Genomic DNA, 21672 nt, shown 5'->3' with positions numbered 1-21672 from the left:
CTGCTTGCTTAGGGGAAGAACCTGGAAGCAATGTGAAGAGGGACTTTTTTCTGTGTGGACTTCTTTGTCATTTCTTTTAGTCTTGTGCTTTTGTACTTATCAGTTGTTTTTGACCTTGAATCAAATTTAAAGCAGGTAATATATGTGTTGTGACACTAATGTAGTTTTGTTCTTACTTAGTGTCTTTATCTGTCAAAATACTGCAACCAGTTGATAGACTAAATTCTCGTTTTGGTTTTTTTTTTTTTTCTTTCAAGACACTTGAGTTTCATGCTCATGGTCTGAATCATTATAAATGATGCTGTGACTTGGTGTACTGCTCTCAACTTGCTGTTGAGGTTATTTCAGACTCTCAGTGTGTTTCTTTGTTTCTTGTGTGCCTTTGTGCTTGCTCCAAATCTTTGGAAATGTTTTTAAAGACCAGATGCTCCTTGTGTGGCAGGACTGCCTTGTCTGACTTAATTCTTCTGTTCTTGTTGCCTTTTTCTCATCTTAGTTTTTCTGGAATCAGTATTAAAGGAATTCCATTTTCTTGGCTTACACTTGTTGCCTCCTGTTGTACTTGAAATGCTTGAGAAGGAACCTCCTTATTTATTCATCTACTGGAGAGGTATTTCAATGAGGGAGGGATATTGAGCAAGCAGAGAAGTAGTCTAGGCAGCTCCAGGTCCTTTGAGCAGCTCTCTGGCAGGAATGATTCAAGCCTGGAATGAACAAATGCATAGCAACAGTGTTTATTTTATTTTGATATTCAAGAGGGTGAATGAGTGTTTGCGATACATTTGCAGTGTGTTGACAGTATCTAGGAACAGATCAAGAACTACTGAGACTGCGTTGCCCAGCCCAGGATCAGTGAGGCACCATCACTTGGACTCAGCACTGTGCAGGCATGGGGAGCTCCCAGGGATCCATATGGAGGGGATGGAGAGAGGAAAACAATAAGAAAATGAACTCTGTAAGGTCCATGCCAATCTAATTACTCGTAACTGTGTCATTAACACTGAAGTCAGAGTTAGACTGTAGGTGTTAGGCAAATCCTAAGCCCCACTGAAATTGTCTGTGCTCTTAAACAAGAGGAGAAGGCTGCATTAGGATGGTCAGTCTTTCCACAGAATCATTTCTTTATGGTTGTCCTTAACAAGATCTTTCTGCCAGTTTGCTTTTTGTTGGATTAATTTTTACAGCTTCATAATCTGATGCTTTTAGTTACATTGACAGTGCAACAGTGCGAATTTGATTATTCTACCTCCTCTTTGCCCAGTTGCAAACAAGCGTTTAACATTTTAACCCAACAATCTCTGCCTTCAATCTAAACTGTTGCTATGTTTGTATGCCACAAGTTGCCCTCCAGTTGACTTGGGAATGCAATGAGGAAGAACAATCTTTCAGGTGCACTGAATCTAAAATTAACCTTCCACCTGAGTAGCTGTATGTGCAAAGCACTGTGCACTGAGTTCAAGGAAAAAAAAGATACTTAGACCAGAAAATAAAACATTTTCTAAATGTAAACACTTGACTTTGGTGTTGTCCTTTGAGACAGGAGCAACAGCTGTAGTTTAGCACTTTTAGAGCTGGGCTTTGCAACCTGCTGCTGCTCTGTAGAGCTGCTGTGTAACAATAACATCCTGCACTTCAGTGAAATCGAGTTTAGTGCATGAGTACATGGGCCTGTTGAGAAAAAAGTCAGGATGCCTTTTAAGTTGCTTGACACAAAAGTAGTTCAGAGATGGCTTTTCTAGAGTAGTTTTATAGTGTGACTGGTCAGGGGGTGCTTTGGTGCAAGCAGTAGTAGAATATCTGTATTTCCAGCTGTAGAAGGAAGCAAAATAACTGTGGGTGGTGTGGAGGCGCAGTCAGAGTGGGATGGGAACAGCAGTTTGCTGTTGTGTGGCAAAACTATATCCTTACACTAGTACTCTGTGCAAGAGTCTTGGTGTGGACTGAAGGTAGATCAAAAATAGCTGCTGGCAAGGCTGTAACCTGAAACCTGGGCTGAAAGGATGCTGTGACCCTTCTCAGGTGTGCACCAGAAATATGCCCTAATGCCTTAGATAAATAATGCTGCACTTGTAGTAACATCTCCTGGACTGAAACTCACATTCAGGGTCTGGTATCTATGTAAGTCATGCAGAAGATTTAAGTCAAGAGCCACTCTTTGGAAAGAGCTGAAGACTGTATTTATGTTGGCTTAAAATTGTGTTGTTTTTTCCAGCAGGCACGGGGAAGGGATTGTCACAGCCATGTGTGACACAGGCTTGCCACAGAGCACATCTGCTGGGTGCAAGCTGCTGCTCAGGTCTAGGGAAGGTTCTGCTGGAGCTGCAAACCTAAATTCTGTTTTGGTGTGAATCTATGGAGATTTTAGGGGTGTTAGATGAGCCAGCTCTAAACCAAGCTTAACACAAAAGAAAGATACATTTCAGAGCAGCTTTGATCTGTATAAACTAAGTTCTACAGGAGTATAGGGCAGTAACTTAGGGCAAGAAGAGTAGTTTTGTGCCTGCTGAAAGCATGTAGTAGTGTAATTAGGAGAGCTTGTAAAATGGTCCTTAATGGTCTGTGTTGAGAGACTGCTCTTCAGTGCAAGTTCCTATGCCAGTGTTTCTGACACTAATATGGCCAAAACCAACTCCCTCAAGATAATATAAATTCCTCCTTCCAATATAAATGCCTCCTTCCAATTAGTTTTGTGTTAGTGTTGATGTCTACTGACTGTTGCAAAATAGAATCCTAGTGAGATATCATGGCAAGGTATTAAACAGTCTTTTTTGATGCTGGCAAGGTGGCTTTGTTTAATCTTATGAGTAGGTTGTCAGAAAATGTGAGAAAATGGAGAGGTGTACTAAAGATGAAGAGTTAATGAGGGGTGTGATCCAAATTTTTAATTCCTAATGGGTAAAGATATAAGTAAAAATTCCAAAGGGGAAATAATGATTTGGAGTGGTTACTGCAGTGGAACTGAGAGAGATGGACATGGATTGTGAAGGTAAAAAAATAGTCAATCTAAGATTTACTTTTTAAGTGTTCTACCAGGCTATAAATCGGCATCTCAAGTGGAGACCTGTTATTTGGATATCCAGGAATAGGAAAGAGCAGATGGGTATTAAACAAGCAGATCACCTCTGCCCTTGCCAGGGCTGGATAGCAGAATGATTCAATCCAGTCTTCTACTTTTGTGTTCCTATAAAACAAACAAATCCCTTTTATTCTTGTTGTCAACACTCTAGTTGGCTCCAGATGTTCCTGGAGTGGTGGTTATTGCTTTGGTTCTGACCATTGGAAGAGAAGGTCTGCCTATGTGCATGTTAGAATAAGGTGTGAGCATGATGTGCATGCATATGCGTAAATACAAGTTAAGAATGTCCTATAACATGTGTCTCAAAATTAGCCCTTTATGACTTGAAATGCTTCTTCTAACAGAAGCAAGTTGGTGCCAGAATTGCTAGTAATGGCTTTCTGGAATGAAAGGGGCTAAAACTTTCCAGATATTTTGCCATCTATAACTTTTAGAGTCCAGGAGTTAGGAATCTAAACTGCTTTCATGTGTGTTTTGTTGTCATGGTTTTCAAGGCATAAGACTCAATCTGCCTTTTTATTTTTTATATTTTTATTTTTTCATGAAACTAGAAAGGAATTCTGGCCTATGTTTGGTGGTGGTGGCTGTTCCCAGGTGTTTCTCAAACCACCCACAGTTAGTGTAGTGTGCTGCCTCTTTAATTTTGTATTCATAATTGGAACTATTGAGGTGTTCTCATAAGTATGTTCCACTTATCCCTATTTTTTTAAGTCTTTGAAAAAGATGTGTAACAGGGTTTAAATGGCTTGTAACCCTTTAAAGAAAATTATAATTCATTTTAGGAGAGGCACTATTTCATGAAGTGATGAGAACATCACAGCTTTCTGCACAGAGGTTGAAAGCTGAACGAGGCCAGTCTGGGACTTTGGCTGCCCATGAGTGAATCAAAGGGTGGTAAGAAAATTCCATATGCTTGGGTTCCCCAGGACACTTGTGCTGTTTCACAGCTGAAAAATCTGGTCTGAGCAGGAAAAGGCGGCCTCAGCCATCTGAGTTTTTTGTTGCATGAGCTGAAGTGCAAGAGACAGAGCTGTGCCGATTTTTGCATATGGAGCACAGACCTGCTGGGTTTGGGCTGCTGTGGCTGGGAGCTTCCAGGCTCCAGGTCCTTGGAGCACATATACACCAAGCTTGGAGAACATCCTGGTTGGCTGTGAATGTAGAGGGTATCTGTGCAAGCTTGCAGGGGAGTCTTGGAAGCAAGAGTGTGGTGGTAGGTGGTGTGTTGGAGGTCACTGGAGAGGCAGCGTTGGAAAAACTGTGTTGATACTTTGTCCTCTCACAGGTTTGGACAGCAGTTTTCCCCCTTCTCTAGGGGATTTAGTCCCAACCTTGTCTGTGTTGCTAAACACTAACCACAGCAAGTTCAGCACTTACCTCTGTTTGACTTTACTGCAGCCGTTAATCAGTGAAGACTGTACTGTGAATGCTGTGTGTGAATATGTGTAGCTTAATCTCTCTCTCCTTATCTCTTCCTCTCTCAGCACCAGAAATTGTCCTTGCAAAATGAGCCAGCTTCCTCCGAAGAGTCCTTTGGCATCCCTGGTGTCAGAGGGCACGAATTCCAGGGTAGAGGCTTTGGACAACTTGTCAATGGACAGTTTTTGGCTAGAAGTAGAGAACATTAAACAGAGCGCTGAAGCCGAGCAAGAGGAATGCAGCCTTGCAGATCTCAAAACACAAGAGGGTAGGTTGCCAAAAATGTTGGGAGTGAGGAGAGGAATGTGAACATCTGAAACAGGAAATTTGCTTACGCACCTGAACGATTTATAAACATGTGGGAGTATGGTTAGAATATTATCAGTCAATCAGAGATAGACATATTATTTTAATTGGGTGGTGGGTAATGCCCTGCAGAAGGGAAGTGCTGACCCGGCCTGGTTTTGGCTTCTGAAGCAAAGCTGACTCTAAAGGTCAGTCACAGGAGCATGTTCAAGGCTCCAGATTTTTTTCAAACAGCCCTACTAAGTGGGGGGGATCTCACTCCCACTGCAGGTGGCTGCATGTTAAACACTCTGTGAAAGCTGACTGTGTTTTGGAAGGCTTGTTTGTGTACGTGGTTCTGAGATTCATCATAGTGACTTTTATGGGAGCTGCTTCTGCGGAAGGCAGACTGTTCCCTCTCTGATTCACTGTTCAAGAAAACACAGTAAACATCTAGAAAGCCTTGAGTCCTTCCACACAAGGTTTTTCCAGCATATCTCTTTTTTTTTTTCTTTCTTTCTTTCTTTGGAAAACTGTTTCATGTGCATAAGGTGTTTTTAATGGGCTTTCTGTAGCAGTGATGCTATCCAGTGTTTTGGAATAAGTGGAACCTGAAATAACTATATGCAGTGTTTTGGAATAACTGAAATCAATCGTAATCCAAAATTTTTGGAACACAGTTGCCTCTTCTAGAATCATAGAATTTTTTGCATTGAAGGAGATACTAAAGTGATGGCACTGTGGGCACAGACCTTGATGCCTGGGGTGGCAGGTGTCTGAATCAACTTTATTTAGAACATCAACATCTTATATATGAGGTTCAAAAAGTAACAAATGATGTTTAACTACATATAAGTATTCTACGGTGCATGTGCAACAGAGTACCAGGAACTGCATTTCCCAGGATGCCTTTCAGCACCCTCCCTGTGACGCTCACTACCACACTAAAGCTCAAGTTATTCCACCCCCTGCCATGGGCAGGGACACCTCCCACATCCAACCTGGCCTTGGACACTTCCAGGGATGGGGCAGCCACAGCTTCTCTGGATAACCTTTGCCAGGGCCTCACCACCCTCACAGGGAAGAATTTCATCTGAATATCTAATCTAAATTTCCACTCCTTCAGTTTGAACCTCAGTTTACTCCTTGTCCTATCACTGGTGAGCAGGAACCTTTTCCTTATGAGCATTTCCTTTTGACATGCGAGGTACAACATCGTGGTGTGTTTGGAGGGATGATAAGTGGTGACAAATACCCAGTGATCCCATAGTTTGGGATCATACCTTTCCTGGGTCCATTTTGAAAAATAGGGTCAATAGCTCTCCTGGGTTCATAGGGGGCCTCTGGAGAGAAGGATGTGAAGATCACCATCTGTGTTTGCTGTAGCAGGCAAGACATGATAAACATTAAGGTCTGCTGATTGTGTCCCTACATAAAGGATGTAAGTTTGCTTTTTAGAACTGGAGGAGATGCAAAGTAACCAAGAAAACGAGTGCATCAGGAAGGAGATTCTGGAAAAGAGACCATGCCATGAGATGAAAGACTGTCTGGGATATCCAAAAGGCTGATATGCTGGAGGCAATTTAATTACCATGTGTATGCAGGAAATGTCTTTTAATGCCGTGTGTTAATCTGTCAGGCAGGAGCTGACTGCTTAATTGACCATTGAAACCAGACAGACTTGAAATAATGCTCTGAGTAGCAAAGCCTTCCTGGTGGGCTGGGGAAAGTGGTGCAGCACACTTGGGCTCCTGGTACCTTCTCCAAAGGAGCTTAGGCAAATAAGGGTTCTGCTGGGAGCACTGGTGATGAGGGGAAACTTTGGATGGTGTGGAGGCAGGATTTGACTGGTGCCTGTTGGCTTTCACACCTCTGCAGCTTCTGGTTGGAGCATGGAAGCTTTGAGGCTCCTCAGAGCCAGAGGCACCATTGCTCTTTGCATAAATTCCAGGAAGTTGTACTTGGACAGTGGCAAACAGCTCCATCTGGAGACAGCATGGAGAGATGGCTGATCACAATCACTGCACAAGGGACAGTGAGGAGGCTGTGTGGAGATAAGGCATTGCAAAAAAGCTGACCTAGTTGGAGAACTGGGCTCCTGTGCAAGCCGTGTGTGAGGGGAGGTGTTGTGGGAAGCTGCTCCTGACCTGGGAGGTCAGAGTGTAACTGTGCAGAATTGGGACAGCTGAAAGGTGTTGATGGTCTTGTGGCCTCGCTAATGGTTGATGGGAGCAGAAAGTAGTTTTTTCCTGGAATACAAACAGCATTGTCCTTTCTTGCTTGTTGCTGTTTGCCGAGGTCTCCCCAGGGCCTGACAGCACAGCAGGGTCTCTGCCACTAAAATTCACTTCCTTCCAACATGTAACCATGGCTGAGAACTGTCTACAGAGTGATCTTTCTCCACCTTCAAAAACTAGGTAAGAAGCTGTGCTTAATGTTTAGTCTGAAATTGTAGGATGCCATAGCTGTCCTTTAAATACTTGGAAACTGAATGCTATATTACAAATGCTCTTTGTGGCCAGCTTATGTTTCAAGTAATTCTTTAGAAGTGGTGTTCTTTAGTTTTTGTGAAATCATTCCTAATTGTTCTCCACTGAAGTGCTGCTTGCTCACAAGGCAAGTCTTAGCAGCTCTCCAGTTTTAAGCCTGCAGCTCAGCTTCTGTGGATCTCTCTGTTCTGACCTGTTTCTCTCCCATTTTTAACCTTTTCCCCATAAATAACCTATTTTGCTGGTTTCCTTTTGTGCTACTGGCAAACATAACTGGGCCAAAATATTAAACAGAGGAATTACAATCTGGTGCTTTGGCATCAGAAGGGGCAGTAGGCTCACATGGATGTTCGATTTAGGGGCTGCTGTTTAGTATTGTGTACTAGATTTGTTTCCTGTTATGACTGGAATGGCTATTTTCAAAATTTGCAAGCAATACATTTCACTTCCTCTGGTTCCCAAAGGCAAAATAAACCAGAGGCTTTTTGTGTGTTGTTCTGCTGTGAAACCATGGATGTAGGACAAATGTACAGTGAGGAGTTGTGAGTGGGACCACAAGTGGCTGTGCCCAAATGAGCACTACTGTGGGGATGCTCTTAACTCTTAGATACTGTAGAACCAGACACGGGAAAAGACCAAAACTTAAGACCATGTAGGAAAACCAGATAGTTTGCCAGTAGATTCATTAAGGGAATTACTTGACTTCAAGTCCAGCTCTGTTGTGGTGTGATGAAGAGAAACGTTCTGTTTCGTTACAGCACCTAAAAACACAAATAGTATGCTCTGAAGGCCGAGAAGAGTTTTAATTGTCACAACATATGTTTGCAAGCCACATGAACACAGAGGTTTCTCCAGAAAAATGACGTTATTGAATCTCTCAGGAAGAGCTGCTTGGCTGCTTTATTATTGATGCAGGAATAATAAAACTTGGCCTGAGCAGCTGTGATAGCTGAGGAGATAAAAGTTTGCATAGGACAGAAAGACTGGGAATGGACTGTTCTGTGTCAGTTCAGTTTTGATTTTTCTTTTCCCAATATAACCTTTGGTAGAACTGTACTGGAGCTGCCTGCAGTGAATCCATGTGGTGCGTAGAACAGAAAAGATAAAAGGCTTTGTGGTGTTTGCTGTGTTAAAGTTGAAACTGCCTGCTAAATTGTTTCTTTTATCTTTGGATTTCAAGTAGCTGCCTTGCTCAGGGCACTTTCTCACTTGCACTTCCTTATGAGTGCAACTCATAAGAAAAAAATTGTCTTCTGTGTTTGAAGTGCAACTTTATTAAGGAATGAAGTGAACTTGAGATTTTTGAGTGATGCTGCTGTACTATCTCCAGGCTTCTCACACTTCCTTCTGAATCTGAAATGGTCTTTAATTTTAGTGATGTTTTGAATAGGCCCAGACATAAAGGGAATACACAGAGTAAGAATAACGTTTTTGCTTTTGTTGAGTGTATGGATACCAATTCACTTAAAAAGGTAAAGAGTAGGGATGGTGCAAACAAATAGTTCTGCGAGTATATTAAATAAAATACATTTGAATCTACCAGATCAGGGTCCGGATATTAAAAGAAAAAAGAAGCTGATATACAGGCATACGCATAGATAAATAAAAATTAAAATAAATAGCCAAGTAATTTGGAAAAGTACAAAAGCTGAATATGCAGTGTTGTGGCTTCTCACAGACCTTTTGTCCGTTCTCAAAGCTGTCAAAGGATCACGTGTGCTTCAGGGAGACACTGCCGTTCCCTCTGGGGGGGCTGTGTTCCATTGCCAGCTGTCAGAGCTCCCCTTTGCACAGGCAGCTGGGTACCAGGGAATAGGGCTAAGAATTTGAGAACAGCTGTGGCTTCCTAACCAGGATGTGTTAGGAACCTAACCTAAACTTCCACTGATGTCCCATTGCCACCTCAGAAAGGGGATGGCTCAAACTTCAGGTTTTCTGCCTCTGAAGCATTGCAAGCACCCAAATTTCTTTTGTCTGCTCACTTTGCCTTCTCATCCCTTGCCTGGCAGAGGGAGAAGCTGAAGCTGAGTGGCTCCAGGACGCGGGTCTGTCTGAGCTCCTCGGAGACCGTGGCTCAGACAGTGACAACCTCGTGCTGCTCTCCACCCTGACCCAGACCCAAGCGGCCGCTGTGCAGCGCCGGCTGGACACCTACTCCCGCTCCCGCCGGAGAAAGAACAAGCACTCTGTGCGTGATGTCCGGGACATTTTCGGAGTGGCCAGCTCGGAGGTTTGTTGATTTAGTGGGATCTCTTGAAAGACTTTGTTGCCTTCTGGTGGCTGACTTGCCTTTCTGGGTCTAGGGCTGCTGTCATGTCCAAAGAGATGATTTCATCCCCTGAGCTGAAATGGAGCTGAGATTGGAGAAATTCTACATCCTGGTTGCAGTGCTGATAAGTTATTACAAAACCTGAAGATTCATAAACTTCCTAGAGGCTGCTGGAACAATTCTGTATCCTGCCTCTATATGGTGTCTACAGCATGACAGCCTCATGGAGCACTGGCATCATTTGGAGCCCTCTTGTGTCTTCTTTATTCCAGTGACATGTTAAATCATCATTATTAACCAAAACAAAAGAACTTCTTAAGTTCAGTTCTGATAAGCTGACCTTGTGCAGCTGAAAAATCCTGGAGGAAGAGTTAGAGCTGCCTTTTTTGGAGGGTTTTGGTTTTTTTTGTTTGATGCCTGCTTTTGTGGGTTTTTTGCCAGAGAATACATAACAATTGGCTTTTCAGCTGTTTTCCTGCAGTTCTGCTTCTCTTTTCATTCTAGTCAAAACAACATTTTTCTTATTTTTCAGGAGACAGCAGCAGAGAAAGAGGAGTCCAACCCAGATCTGTTGTGGCAGAATCTACAGACTACAAATGCACAGAGAAGTAAGGAGAGTTTTTAAATGTAGAGTTGGACTGAATGAGGAGTAGGATCTGAAGTAGGGCTGAAACTGGAAGGAAAGATAGATAGATAGACTTATATAGTTGTTGTTATAGTTTATATATAGTTTATATAGTTTGCTGCTCAAACTGATAACGGTAACTCTGCAAGAAAGCAACTGAGAAATGAAAATAGAATCAGTCTAGTAAAGATCATGTGGTGAAATCCTATAAATACTATATGCAATTGTGCAAGGAGAAGTTAGCCATAGGTGTGTCCTGTAATTTAAGGCCATACTTGTCTTACCAGTGGTCTGATGATTGTAGCTGTAATGTTATGACTTCAAACTATTCTCGTCTATTGATCAGTGTCAGGGCTGTGCTATTAGAACTCTGTGTTTGTATGTTAATGTAGGATTTTGTAAAAACAATGATACCAAATCTTTTTTAGTACTCTTGTTTTCTAAGCTTCACCCTCCTGGCTTTCAGAAATTCGAGACAATTTCTCCTCTGTATCAGAAACCCAGGGTTACTCCTGCACAGTTCGAAACCCTGGAAAAGAGGAGACGTTCAACATGGATGTTGCCTACTCAGAGCAAGCAGCTGTCCTCCTCAAGGGATCCTTCCTGTCTGAATCTAGGAAGTTAAAGGATGGAAATGCTCTAACTGTAAGCACTGAAGGAATTTCTCCTGTTAGAATTTATTAATCTGTTCTTATCAAGACACTCAGTTCGGTTGTATGATCAGCTCTTGGAAACATCCTCTGTGGATAGTGTTGCAATGGGTCTGTATTGGTATTTTTGGGTACATAGTGCTTTTATCCTTGCAGTGTTGGGCAAGGATAGACACTGTATAGTGGAGGGTCAAAAGAAGTAAGACTTATATCTGAAACTATCTATTTTGACACAGATCTGTGTTGTTTCCTCTGACAAGGGGAGAGTAACTGAACTTACTTATTCATCATCCTAACAGGTTTTTTTGCAGATGAACTGGACTGCTTCCAAAATCCAAGTAGATCAGGGTGGGTATCAGGCTTTAACTTAGATAAATTGGAATGTCCAATATGATCGAAGAGCAATACTGAAAAGGGAAGATATTTATTCAACTAGTGGTTGAGTAGGAGCAGTTTTGGGCATGTGTCTGGTCTTGAACACAGCAGAATGAACAGGTGACTGGCTATGATGAAGAGTCGTAAGAATACAGCAAAAGTTGTTTACTAGTGGAAAAAGTGACAACTTGAACTGAAGCTTTTGGGTGTGTGTGGTTTCCTTTAGAAATTTAAGATCCTCAAGGGCAGACTAGGAGTGACCAGGATTGGAGATCTGTCTGCTCAGGACATGAAGAAGATCCCCACACTGGCCCTCATTGAACTGACAGCTCTCTGTGATATCCTGGGCTTTGAGCTGAAGAGAAACAAAGCAGCAAAACTGAAAACAACAGGTTAGTTGGGGTGTTTTGTTATGTTTTTTTCTTTTTTGGTGCCTTTTTTTTTTATACTCATCTTCTCATAGATTTGTGTCCCAAATGTTAGGACAGAGAGAGTCTTTGATAAGCAACCTTGTGACAGGTGTATTTTCCTTGGTCCTGGAAGTCACTGGATCATGACATCAAGACCTAGTACCACATTTATATCTGGCTATTAAATGCATTTGTCTTGTTTAACTGTTCCTCTCTTTTTCCAGTATCTATGCTTGCAAAAGTGCCATCTTAGTCTGCAGTGGGGGATATACCCCTTAGCCCTGTATTAGAGGTGATACAGACTTACGAACTGTTGTTTCTGTTGTAGAGAAAAGGCTTTTCGGAGTTCCACTCAACACCTTGTTGGAAAATGACCAAAAGCTGCTCCCCAACACCAAGGTTCCTCTGCTACTCCAGGCAGTAAGTTCTCTTCTGCTTTCAGTCACACCTCTGATCCCCAGAGTCATCCTGTGAAAAGGAAGGGCTGACTCCTCATCGTCTGTGCCTAATAGCTTTCTCATTTCCCCTGTTTTTAATAGCTCTTGTCCTGCTTGGAGAAGAGAGGACTTGAAACAGAGGGCATTCTGAGAGTTTCTGGGTCTCAGACCAGGATCAAGGTATGAGCTCTTTAGCAGTGTTTAAAATTGTCAGAGGTGATCAGGGAGCATTTGCTGAAGCGAGTATCTAAATAACCCAAAATAATAAATATTAATATTTATTAATAACCTGTCTCATCTTCTTTCCAATTACAACTAGAAATACCCTGGGAAATCTGGGAGTGCATACTGTGAGAGCCTATGCACTGTTTTGACTTGACAGATTGCCCTCCTAGTGCTCAGCTACAGAATTTTCCCTTATACCTGCTTGTAATAAATGCCATCTTTTTAATAGAGTTTGGAACAGAAGCTAGAAAGGGAGTTCTACACTGGCCTTTTCCACTGGGATGAAGTGCATCAGAATGATGTGTCTGGGCTGCTGAAGAGGTTCATACGGGAGCTGCCAGCCCCACTGCTAACAGCAGAGTACCTCCCTGCTTTTGCTGCTGTGCAAAGTGAGTCCCTGCTCTGCCTGCTTGGCAGCAGTTTTTTGGTTTGTGCTCTTCTTGCAAAGCTCCTATGGCCTTGAACTCTCTTGTCAGGTGTGTTGGGAGCCTGCGGATCCAATGGGAATACAGTGCATGACTGAGAGTCATAGTTGCTGGTGCTTGCTTGAATATGTCTTTGTACACTATCCTGAAGTCTACATTATGTTGTGTCATTTGAGGCTACAGCATTGCTGCCATGCTGTATTAGGTCATTGAAAAAATTAGGACATGAAAACTCAGCTGTGGCCACTGACCAGGATGTACAATCTTGGCTTGACTGCAGGTAACGCAATGTTCTGCAAGCACCTCAGTTTGAGGTTTGTGCCTCAGTGAGTGGTTTGGATGGGTTAAGCTAACTTTTTCAGTGCACAACTTCTTTGTTCAAGAAACGGGGAATAATGGGGTCATTTGGTGCCCTTCAAGGGAATCAGAGTGGCTGGTAGACTGTGTACTCTGAAGGAAACGAGCCAGTCTTCTAAAACATGGGTAATTCCCTTCATAAGGACAGTATGAGCTTGATTTACTTCTATAAAGCAAGTTCTCAAATCCTAGACAACAAACGCTGCAATAAGTAATTGCCTTATTCTTTGGGGGATTCCCTGCTCAAGAAGAACAGTGTCAGAAGTCTGAATCCTCTGTCCTGTTGTTGCTCTCCCTATCTAGATATTCCAGACCTGAAGCAAAGGTTGCAAGCGCTGAACCTCCTGATCCTGATTCTGCCAGAGCCCAACAGAAACACTCTAAAGGTAAAAGTGCTCGTTCTGGTTTTAACTGGAAAAAACATAGAATCATTTAGATTGGAAAAAACCCTTAAAATCATTGAGTCCAACCATTAACCCAGCAGTGCCAAGGCCATCACTAAACCATACCTCCAAGTGCCACATCTGCATGACTTTTAAATAAGCACCACCTCTGGCTTTCTGTGCTTTATAAGAGCTATGGTGGTTGCTACTGCTTTTTTTTTTCTCTTGCATAGTTCAGCTTCCAGGTACTAAAGGCAAGGCAAGGCTGACTTAGCACCCTGAAAACTTTAGGGTTCTGGAATACATAATCAAGCCAAAGATGATCTGTCATGGCTCTGGTGAGGCGTGAGATGAAAGAAATAATCCAAAAGGGTTTATTTTTCCACATCTGGGAATGGCTTTGAAGGGATACTAAGAGGAGGGGTTTATCTTTATATTCTGCAGATTTTACGACTCGACTTTGTAAATTGCTACCTGCCAAGGAGTAAGAGCCCATCTGCTTCCCACACTGACTGTCTCTCCTGATCTCTAAGTGCTGGACAAACTAGTATGCTTAGTATAGTTGCTTGTTGCCGTTTTAGTATTAGAAACTGGTCACTGAACTTCATGACTGGGGAAAGAGAATTTGCTCATGGATAACAAGAAGAAAAAGCTAATTAAGTGATCTCTCCAGCAATTGCCACAGTCTTAAGTCTCTTTCCCTCTCTTCAGGCTCTACTTGAGTTTCTCAGCAAAGTGGTTGCCAGGGAGAACAACAACAAAATGAACCTCTGGAATGTTTCCACAGTCATGGCCCCAAACCTCTTTATGCACAAGGGGCTGCCAAACAAGATCCCTGAAGGGAAGGAGAAGCAGCTGGCAGAGGGAGCGGCTGATGTGGTACGGATGATGATACATTACCAGGATCTGCTCTGGACAGTAAGTTGCACCCATGTTTGGCAGTATGGTGCAGCAGTGTCTTGATCTGGTTAGAGTTAGAAGAGGGGAGGGAATAGTCTTGGAAATTTCAGAGGAGTTAAACATCTGTAGGCAAATCCTCTGACTGAGTTCCAAGACTACCTTGTCTTCAAGGTACACAGATATTTTGTCTATTTCAGGAGCTTCATAAAGTGATGACTGGTTTCTTAAATGACATCCTCATCTCTGCTTGATTTAATTCCTGTCTTCTCCCTTCTCCCTTGCCCAGGTCTCCTCTTTTCTGGTAGCTCAAGTGAGAAAGCTGAACGAGAGCAACAGCAAAAGGTACCAGTTCTGTGACAAGCGAATTAAAAATTTGTTGCGCAAGATTCACGTTGATAAAGATAAGGTGGAAAAGAACCAGGCAGAGGTGAGTTGAGGCTTTGAAAAAACAAGCCATTTCATGGCAGTGTCAAATGCTTTCATGAGAACTCAGAAAGCTGTAAAGAGGGATGTTCTTTGAAGAGCAAGAGAGAGAAAAAAGTTGCAGAATAGTGAGGAACAGTTTCCCAGACTCTCTCGGCCAGATTGTGGCAAAAACTGATTCCAACAACAAGAACACTAAATACGTTTCAGGCTACAAAACACTTGGTGAAAAGCAGATGAAGAGGGAAGAGACCAGGAGCAGAAATGCTGGTCTTTACCTCATGTGAAAAGCAGAATTCATGTGGCTCTGGGTGCCCTAGGTGTTGGCACAGATACATCTGCTGTGATAAAGGCAGACTTATTTTCAGGAACTTAAAACAAAAATTTAGGTTATTATAGCAGTATTGTATCTAATTTTCTTTTTGCTCCATAATGCTGTTGATCCGTATGGAAGGGTTTGAGGAGGAGGTTCTTGCTGCTTAAAGGGAGAAAAGTTCCCTGATGAACGACATGGCTCTGCGCACTCTCGTACTGGTGCAGACTGAGGTTGTTTAAACAGATGTTTCTACCTGATCTGTTTCAGTATCAAAGCTGGGAAAAGATCCTTGGAGCCATTCTGCCTGGGGTTTTTTGGTAGCCATCTTAGTTGAATATCTGCAGGTCTGTAGGGGCTGTGTTATATCATGCAGGGCTGGATTTGAAATATCACATAGTGGTGGTGCAACCAGGATGCTCTAAGGACACAAGCTTAGTTGGAGTCTGCAGGTAGAAATAATAATTGAAAGTTTAAATCTGCATTCCTGAAGAAGAGTCTATGTTCTCACAAGCCAATACATTCCCCACCTTTCTATGGCTGGGATACTGAGATGATGTCTGCCTAAAATACGGCTGTTAAGATGACATGTCACTGTTGAAGGTGCTGTCATTTTGGATAGGGCAGCTACTGTTTAGGCAATCAAACAGACGACCCCATGCTTAGGAAATGGTTAACACCGTTCTAATGGACTCAATCTTGTGCACTGTTTTTGCAGAGGTTTTGGGATTGCAAAATTAACTTACAGCAGGTTAAATCCTGTGAAAATAATTCAGTGTTCTTGGCAAAAGTTCTGAGAAGTTACTTAATGGAGTAGCTGATTAAAACAGTATTGGAAAAAAAACCCCACTTGGACTCAGCTCTGTGATGGCTCAGTGCTTCCTTTCTTTGGAAACTACCTTTCTGAAATTCAGTAGTGTGCAATCCAGCTGTCTAAGCTCCTTTTACAGTAATTTAAATGAATTTCAGAGAAGTCATTCAGACTCGTGCAAACCAGTTTGTTAAAATTTCTTGCGACAAATCCTATTTTCATCCAAGCTTGTGTCGCTTTCTGGTGGTAGTGCTGGGTTTGAACAGCAGAGAGCACCACCGCTCGCTGATGGAGAGCACAGGTCTCCTTTCCCGGACACAACACCGAAATGCTAGTGATTTATTTATAATGCTCACCTTGATGCTGCTTTAAGTTTTTAACCTGTAGAATGCGTGGAATAAGAAACAAGGCTAAAGTCTATGAGCAGCTGGCTGGATAGGTGTAATTCTTTACACTCCAATCTATTTTGAAACTTGGGGTTTTGACTGATAATAAACTCTTTAAGTACTTTTTTTTTTGTTTTTTTTGTTCAGCCTTCGAAGATTGTGAAAGTCCACGCATCACTCCTCCTGAAGGACTCACTGGAGGTGCATTTGAACAATGCAACCAGGGTTGCAGATGTCCTCAGGCAGTTTCAAAAGAACCTGTACCAGAATGGCTGGAATATTGTTAACACTGTCAACCTCCTCAAGTGGTAAATTGCTTTTTCTCTGCTTTAAAAAAAACAAACCAACAACAAAAAACAAACAAACAAACAAAACCCACACAAAAAAAAAACCACAAACAAACAAACAAAACCACAAACAAACAAAAAACCCCCAACTAAGTGGTTGCTGTTTTTGATCTTGTGGCTGAGATGATGTGGCAACACAGGGAATCATGAGGAGACTGTTCTCTGCTTCTCTATTCTCAGCAGTGGAAATAGTGTGTTGGATGGGGAAGTCAAGTGTTAGTTCAGCTGAGTGATTCCATTCTGTGCTTAGGCTGTCAAGAGGTCAGTGGTCCCATCCCCTCTGGGCTGCTGGACAGCAAGTGAACTCCAGCAACCTTGCTGGAAAAGTAGGTGGAGAAAGGAAGGAAAATCGGAATAACATTGACCCTGCAAAGCAAATCCTCTCTAACTCACCTGGAAAAAACATCACCTGTGCAAATTACCTGCCTGGAGAGTAATCTCAACATGAATATGTTAATGTAGGGATTTCCTAAAATGAACTCTGCAATTCCCTCCTGTGCTCCAGTGGTAAATTGCTGAAGTAACCCAAAAAATGAACAGAAGAGTTCCTGCCCCACTCTGTCACCATTCCTGCACACTGTATTTAGTAGATAATGCAGCAGTGCATCTCCTGACTGTGTCACACAAGGTATCTAGACAAGGAGGATGGGGGGGAAGTTGGCTGATTACGAGTCAGCTGGTATCTCACTAACAGCTGCCAAAGTCTTCCTGCAAGTGAGCTTCTCTGGAGTAGTCCATCAGTTTTTGAGGAATGCTGACAGTGAACTTTGATATTTATGCCTGTTGTTTTCCAACTGAAAAGTTAGTGTTTACATACAGTGTGCTGCTTGCTGCCAGTGAGGAATAACTGCCTTGGTGGTTTTTTTTTCCAGTTTTGGGTGTCCTTCTCAACACCTGTTCAGGAGGATCAGCAAGGTCTCTGTACCATGGCCTGTCGCTTCCTTGACCATTGCTGGCCTCAGAACCACAAACAATTCTTTTGCAATAAACAGTACTGAGCAACCTAACCTGTCATTGCAAAGATTTAACTTCAGTGTGTTTTTCTTTCTGCAGTAACAACTCAACAGAGTGCACAAACTTATTTCTGTATGAAGTGGGAGGTAATATTGGTAAGTACAAAAGGCAACTGAAAATAAGGACTCTGTTACCCAATTTTTATGCTTAACTTGTTTTAGAAAAGAGTTAAACTTCTCTGGGCAAGCTGTGCTGTGCTTCACCACCCTCAGAGTGAAGAATTTCTTCTTAATATCTAATGTACATCTACCCTCTTTCATTTTGAAGCATTACCCCAGATTTGTGAAAACACTTCTGAATGGTGTAATATTGAAATTAATGTTAACAAGTACTGATTTTTAGGTGAGGGAAAACCAAACAAAACCCAAAACCTAACAACTACAGAACTAAGGACATAAAAAAAAGTGGGGTTTTTTCCTGAATGTTTTGTTTTAATAGGTGAACATTGCCTGGACCCAGACACTTACCTCTTGGACTTGTACCACATCAACCCCCATGCTGAGTGGATAATTAAGCAAAACCCATCTTTTCCTCGGATGTTCTAAGGGAAAGATGAGAAAAACAAAGCATTTGGTTGAAGTTTTTGGAAGTTATGGAAATAGAGACATTTCTGGTGTAGTCACAGACTGGACAATGCTTGTGACTTTGGAGGTAAAAACAACTTTATTTACTGCTTCCATGGCAGCTGGCAGTGAGAGTACGTGAGCCTACCTGCTAACAGAGGTGTTGGAAACAAGCAGCAGTTCCTATGTAGAAGAGTTTGCAGGGGGAATGACTGTTCTTAAACAAAATATCCCCCCAAAACAAGCCCTGAAGCAAAGCAACAGTGATTGTGCAGCAAATATGGAATGTAAAAGAAGAAAGGTCAACCTGAAGATTTTAGAAAACATCTGTCTATTCTGGATTTGCTCTTTTTTTTTTTTTTTTTTGGTCGGATCCACCATTTGGAGGAGAGACAGTCAAATTGCTGCAGTGGTATTAAGGATATCCCCTTGGTAAGGTCCATGATTGCCTGGTGCACATCACCAGAAGTTGAGACCATAGGTTTCACTAAGAGACACTGTTATGTTCTTTGAAGAATGAAGAAGGGTGTTTGCAAAAAGGCCAGGTGGAATGTGATGCCAACATCCTGTATTTAATGATTGCAGATAAATACATACACAACATAAAGAACATAACTTTCCCTGCAAAAAATGGACAGCAACCTTTCAGATGTGCAGTGTGACAAGAGAGATGTGTGTCCCATACAGCTCTGCTGGTTATGCAAAACCAAATCTACAGGCTGCCATTGATGAGGGTAAAACATGCATTTATTTTGCTGGACAACCTATATGTCAACAGAAAACAGGAAATATTCTGAAGTTAATTTGAGGTTAGTAATCTGACCTGGCCACATAAACTGAACATCTTTGTGGAGGATTCTGTGTGAACATGTCTGTCCAAAACAAACCAAGCCTCCCCTGAGATGTGAAGTGGCTGAACTGAGAGGTCTATGCCTGTGCCTGGTCACACAGTGGGTACTGAACTGAGCCTTCATTGCTCCAGCTGCACATTTCCATCCCTCACAGCACAATGTGGTCGCTGTGGGTGGAGAATGAGGGTAGAGCAAAACACTTGCACCTCACATTGCTGCTGCATCATCATCATCCAACCCCAGTTAAAAAGGACTCTACTCCTGGAGGAGGAGCACAGAAGAATTGTATTCCTTTGTGATGTTACTGAAATACCTTATGTGAGGGAACCCACTGTGCAGTTACAGAGGATGGAACATGCATCGTATCCAGAAATCCGGATGTCTCTTTTTATGTCCCGTTATTAAACACTGTTGGATATTTATTCCTGTGGCAGAGGCAGGGCTGCCCTGCAAGTGTATGCTCAGAGTATTTCATTTGCCAAATTCTAGGTGCACTAGTGACAATCTCCAGTATTATTTCTTTTGTTAAATGAATTGGTTTCCATTGCAATCTGAATTTTCCCCCCTCTCCTTTTTTTCCCCCGAGGCTGATGTGTAGCTTTCCTTACTCTTTATCTCAAACTCCTAGTTTCTGTTGTAAGGGCACTTCACTCTGTCTGTGTGGTTAAATTCTTGTGGTGGTTAAGATCCTAGAAGAACAGGTGAGCCATACTCCATATTCTTTCCAGCCTGTTATGAACAGTATGTGAGTGGTGGTGATATCTTAAAATTATGCATATATTAGAGAGTCTGTCTAGTATTTTTTGGTTGAGATGATGCAGATGCATTGACTGGTTGGACCATCTTCATAGCTGTCTTCTTAAGAAATGATAATATAAACTTGCAAAAAAACCACCTCCCAACCCTGACCGAGATCCCCGATGTCAAGAATTCTTGAGGGAGGTGCCCCTTTTATGGGGTTTAAATTGTGCCTAAAAGAGCCTGATTGTTTTCCTTGAGGATGAGAAATTTGTGCCTTGAAAGATCAAGCTGCTTTAAAATGGGGCATTAAAAATCAATGGTACCTATTTACTCATCACTTGTAGAATTCTTTGTTGCAGTGATGGAGTTGGCAAAGAGCGAATGCCAGAAATGTGATAACTCAAGAAATACCCAACTCATAAAGGCATGGGTGTGAGCTCAAAGATCTTTTGCAGGCTAAATTGCACCCCTGCAAATCACATAATGCTGCATTTTTTTTCCACCCCTCATATGCTGGTTTATGAAACATACTGTCAGTATGTATTGAGAGGTCACTACATCACTGCTACTGTAAACTACAAATGATTGGGTTTTTTTGAAAACCAAACAATGTGAATCAGTGCTGTGAAAACCAAGGTTCGTGGGAGATTCTTAAGAGACAAATATCAGGTCTCAAACATGAAAGGAAATGTAAAAAAAAAAAAATCAGCTCTTTTCAGATGATGGATGTGCTTTTTTTTATTTTTCTGACCTGTCTTTGTATCAAAAAGTAAACGCAAATTTTTTGGTCACTGATGTGCAACCCACTTTTGAATGCTGGCTTTTAATAACGTTTTTTACAAATTTTTAATTCTGTATTTAAATTCCATTTTATTCAGTGAAACAATAAAAATACAGTGAAATCTCTTGGCTCCATTTTCATTAGTGGCTGAGAATAAGTTAGTATGTCTATGAATGCTAGCATTATTTGCCTTGGGCCTGAAGAGGGATGTACCTGGGGTCTAAGTGAGCTGGGCAAGAGTTTTGTATTAAAGCTTCAGGAGAAGTTCCTCTTTGGATGATCCTGTGGGATTGCTGCAAAAGAATGATCCAGGAGGAGAAAAAAGAGGATGGTGATGGGTGTAAAAAGTCCAGAGAAAGGTTAATGGGAGCTGAAGGTGAGCACCAAGGATTAATGACTTCTGAGCTGCTGTTAAAGATTTAAGCTTGAGGAAGGATGAGAAGTCCCTTTCCCACTCCCTCAGTCCTTCTCAGCTGAGCTGTGCTCAGTGACATGGGTGCTGGACTAGCCAAATTGGCAAGGAATAATAGGAATCCAGTCTGAATATTTTGTTAAATCGTGACTAATACTTTATTGTTCAATAGTCAGTGATAAAATGTGGCATAAATCCACTGTGATTTGTTTAAAAACAGTAACAGCAGCAGCCCGTCTGGTAGTGCTGCTGGAAAAACAGGAATTACTATCCTACCCAGAAACAAAAGGGAAAGAGGATCCAAGTGGCTTTAGAAAGCTTCCAGAGCAATTATCTGAGGAAAAGACCAGCTTATCAAACTCGTTTTACCCATTCATCTTCAGCACTATCAAAGTGCTGATCTCTCCCATCCCCAAGGGCTTTTGTGATTGATCATTACACAGCTCTCCCTTGCTCACAATAAAAGCCCAGTATTTATTCTGCAGGCAACTTGAATGCAACTTTATGCTGTGCTGAGATAACAGGACAGAATATAAAACAATCTTGCAAATGCTGGTTAAACATAGTTGTGGGTTAAGTGGAACTGAAATACCACACGTTAATTAAAAAAAAAGGTAATTTGCATCAGGAAAAGGTATTTGCAGAAATACAGGGTCTTCACAGGAACAAGTGAAGCTTCAGCTCCTGGAGGGAAATGCCACAGGA

The 21672-nt window shown here is 42.0% G+C and overlaps 1 protein-coding gene across 1 annotated transcript in view; it reads left to right on the top strand.

The window, feature by feature from the left end:
- The window catches only part of ARHGAP40 (Rho GTPase activating protein 40), a 38071-nt gene extending 17592 nt beyond the window's left edge, over positions 1 to 20479 (top strand). Inside the window, exons 2-16 of the mRNA XM_017822841.1 lie at positions 4561 to 4763; positions 9279 to 9499; positions 10071 to 10146; positions 10630 to 10808; positions 11415 to 11580; positions 11927 to 12018; positions 12138 to 12215; positions 12490 to 12649; positions 13346 to 13428; positions 14137 to 14343; positions 14612 to 14752; positions 16406 to 16566; positions 17659 to 17714; positions 18058 to 18217; positions 18469 to 20479. Coding sequence (XP_017678330.1) covers positions 4583 to 4763; positions 9279 to 9499; positions 10071 to 10146; positions 10630 to 10808; positions 11415 to 11580; positions 11927 to 12018; positions 12138 to 12215; positions 12490 to 12649; positions 13346 to 13428; positions 14137 to 14343; positions 14612 to 14752; positions 16406 to 16566; positions 17659 to 17714; positions 18058 to 18164 — 1908 coding nt within the window. The 5' untranslated portion in view covers positions 4561 to 4582 and the 3' untranslated portion in view covers positions 18165 to 18217; positions 18469 to 20479. The remainder of the gene's footprint in view (positions 1 to 4560; positions 4764 to 9278; positions 9500 to 10070; positions 10147 to 10629; positions 10809 to 11414; positions 11581 to 11926; positions 12019 to 12137; positions 12216 to 12489; positions 12650 to 13345; positions 13429 to 14136; positions 14344 to 14611; positions 14753 to 16405; positions 16567 to 17658; positions 17715 to 18057; positions 18218 to 18468) is intronic.
- Positions 20480 to 21672: the final 1193 nt, after the last annotated feature.

The sequence above is a fragment of the Lepidothrix coronata genome, unplaced genomic scaffold, assembly GCF_001604755.1.
Source record: "Lepidothrix coronata isolate B3197 unplaced genomic scaffold, Lepidothrix_coronata-1.0 Scaffold99, whole genome shotgun sequence".
In the NCBI taxonomy this organism is placed as follows: Eukaryota; Metazoa; Chordata; class Aves; order Passeriformes; family Pipridae; genus Lepidothrix; species Lepidothrix coronata.
This window is presented reverse-complemented; position numbering and strand designations above follow the sequence as displayed.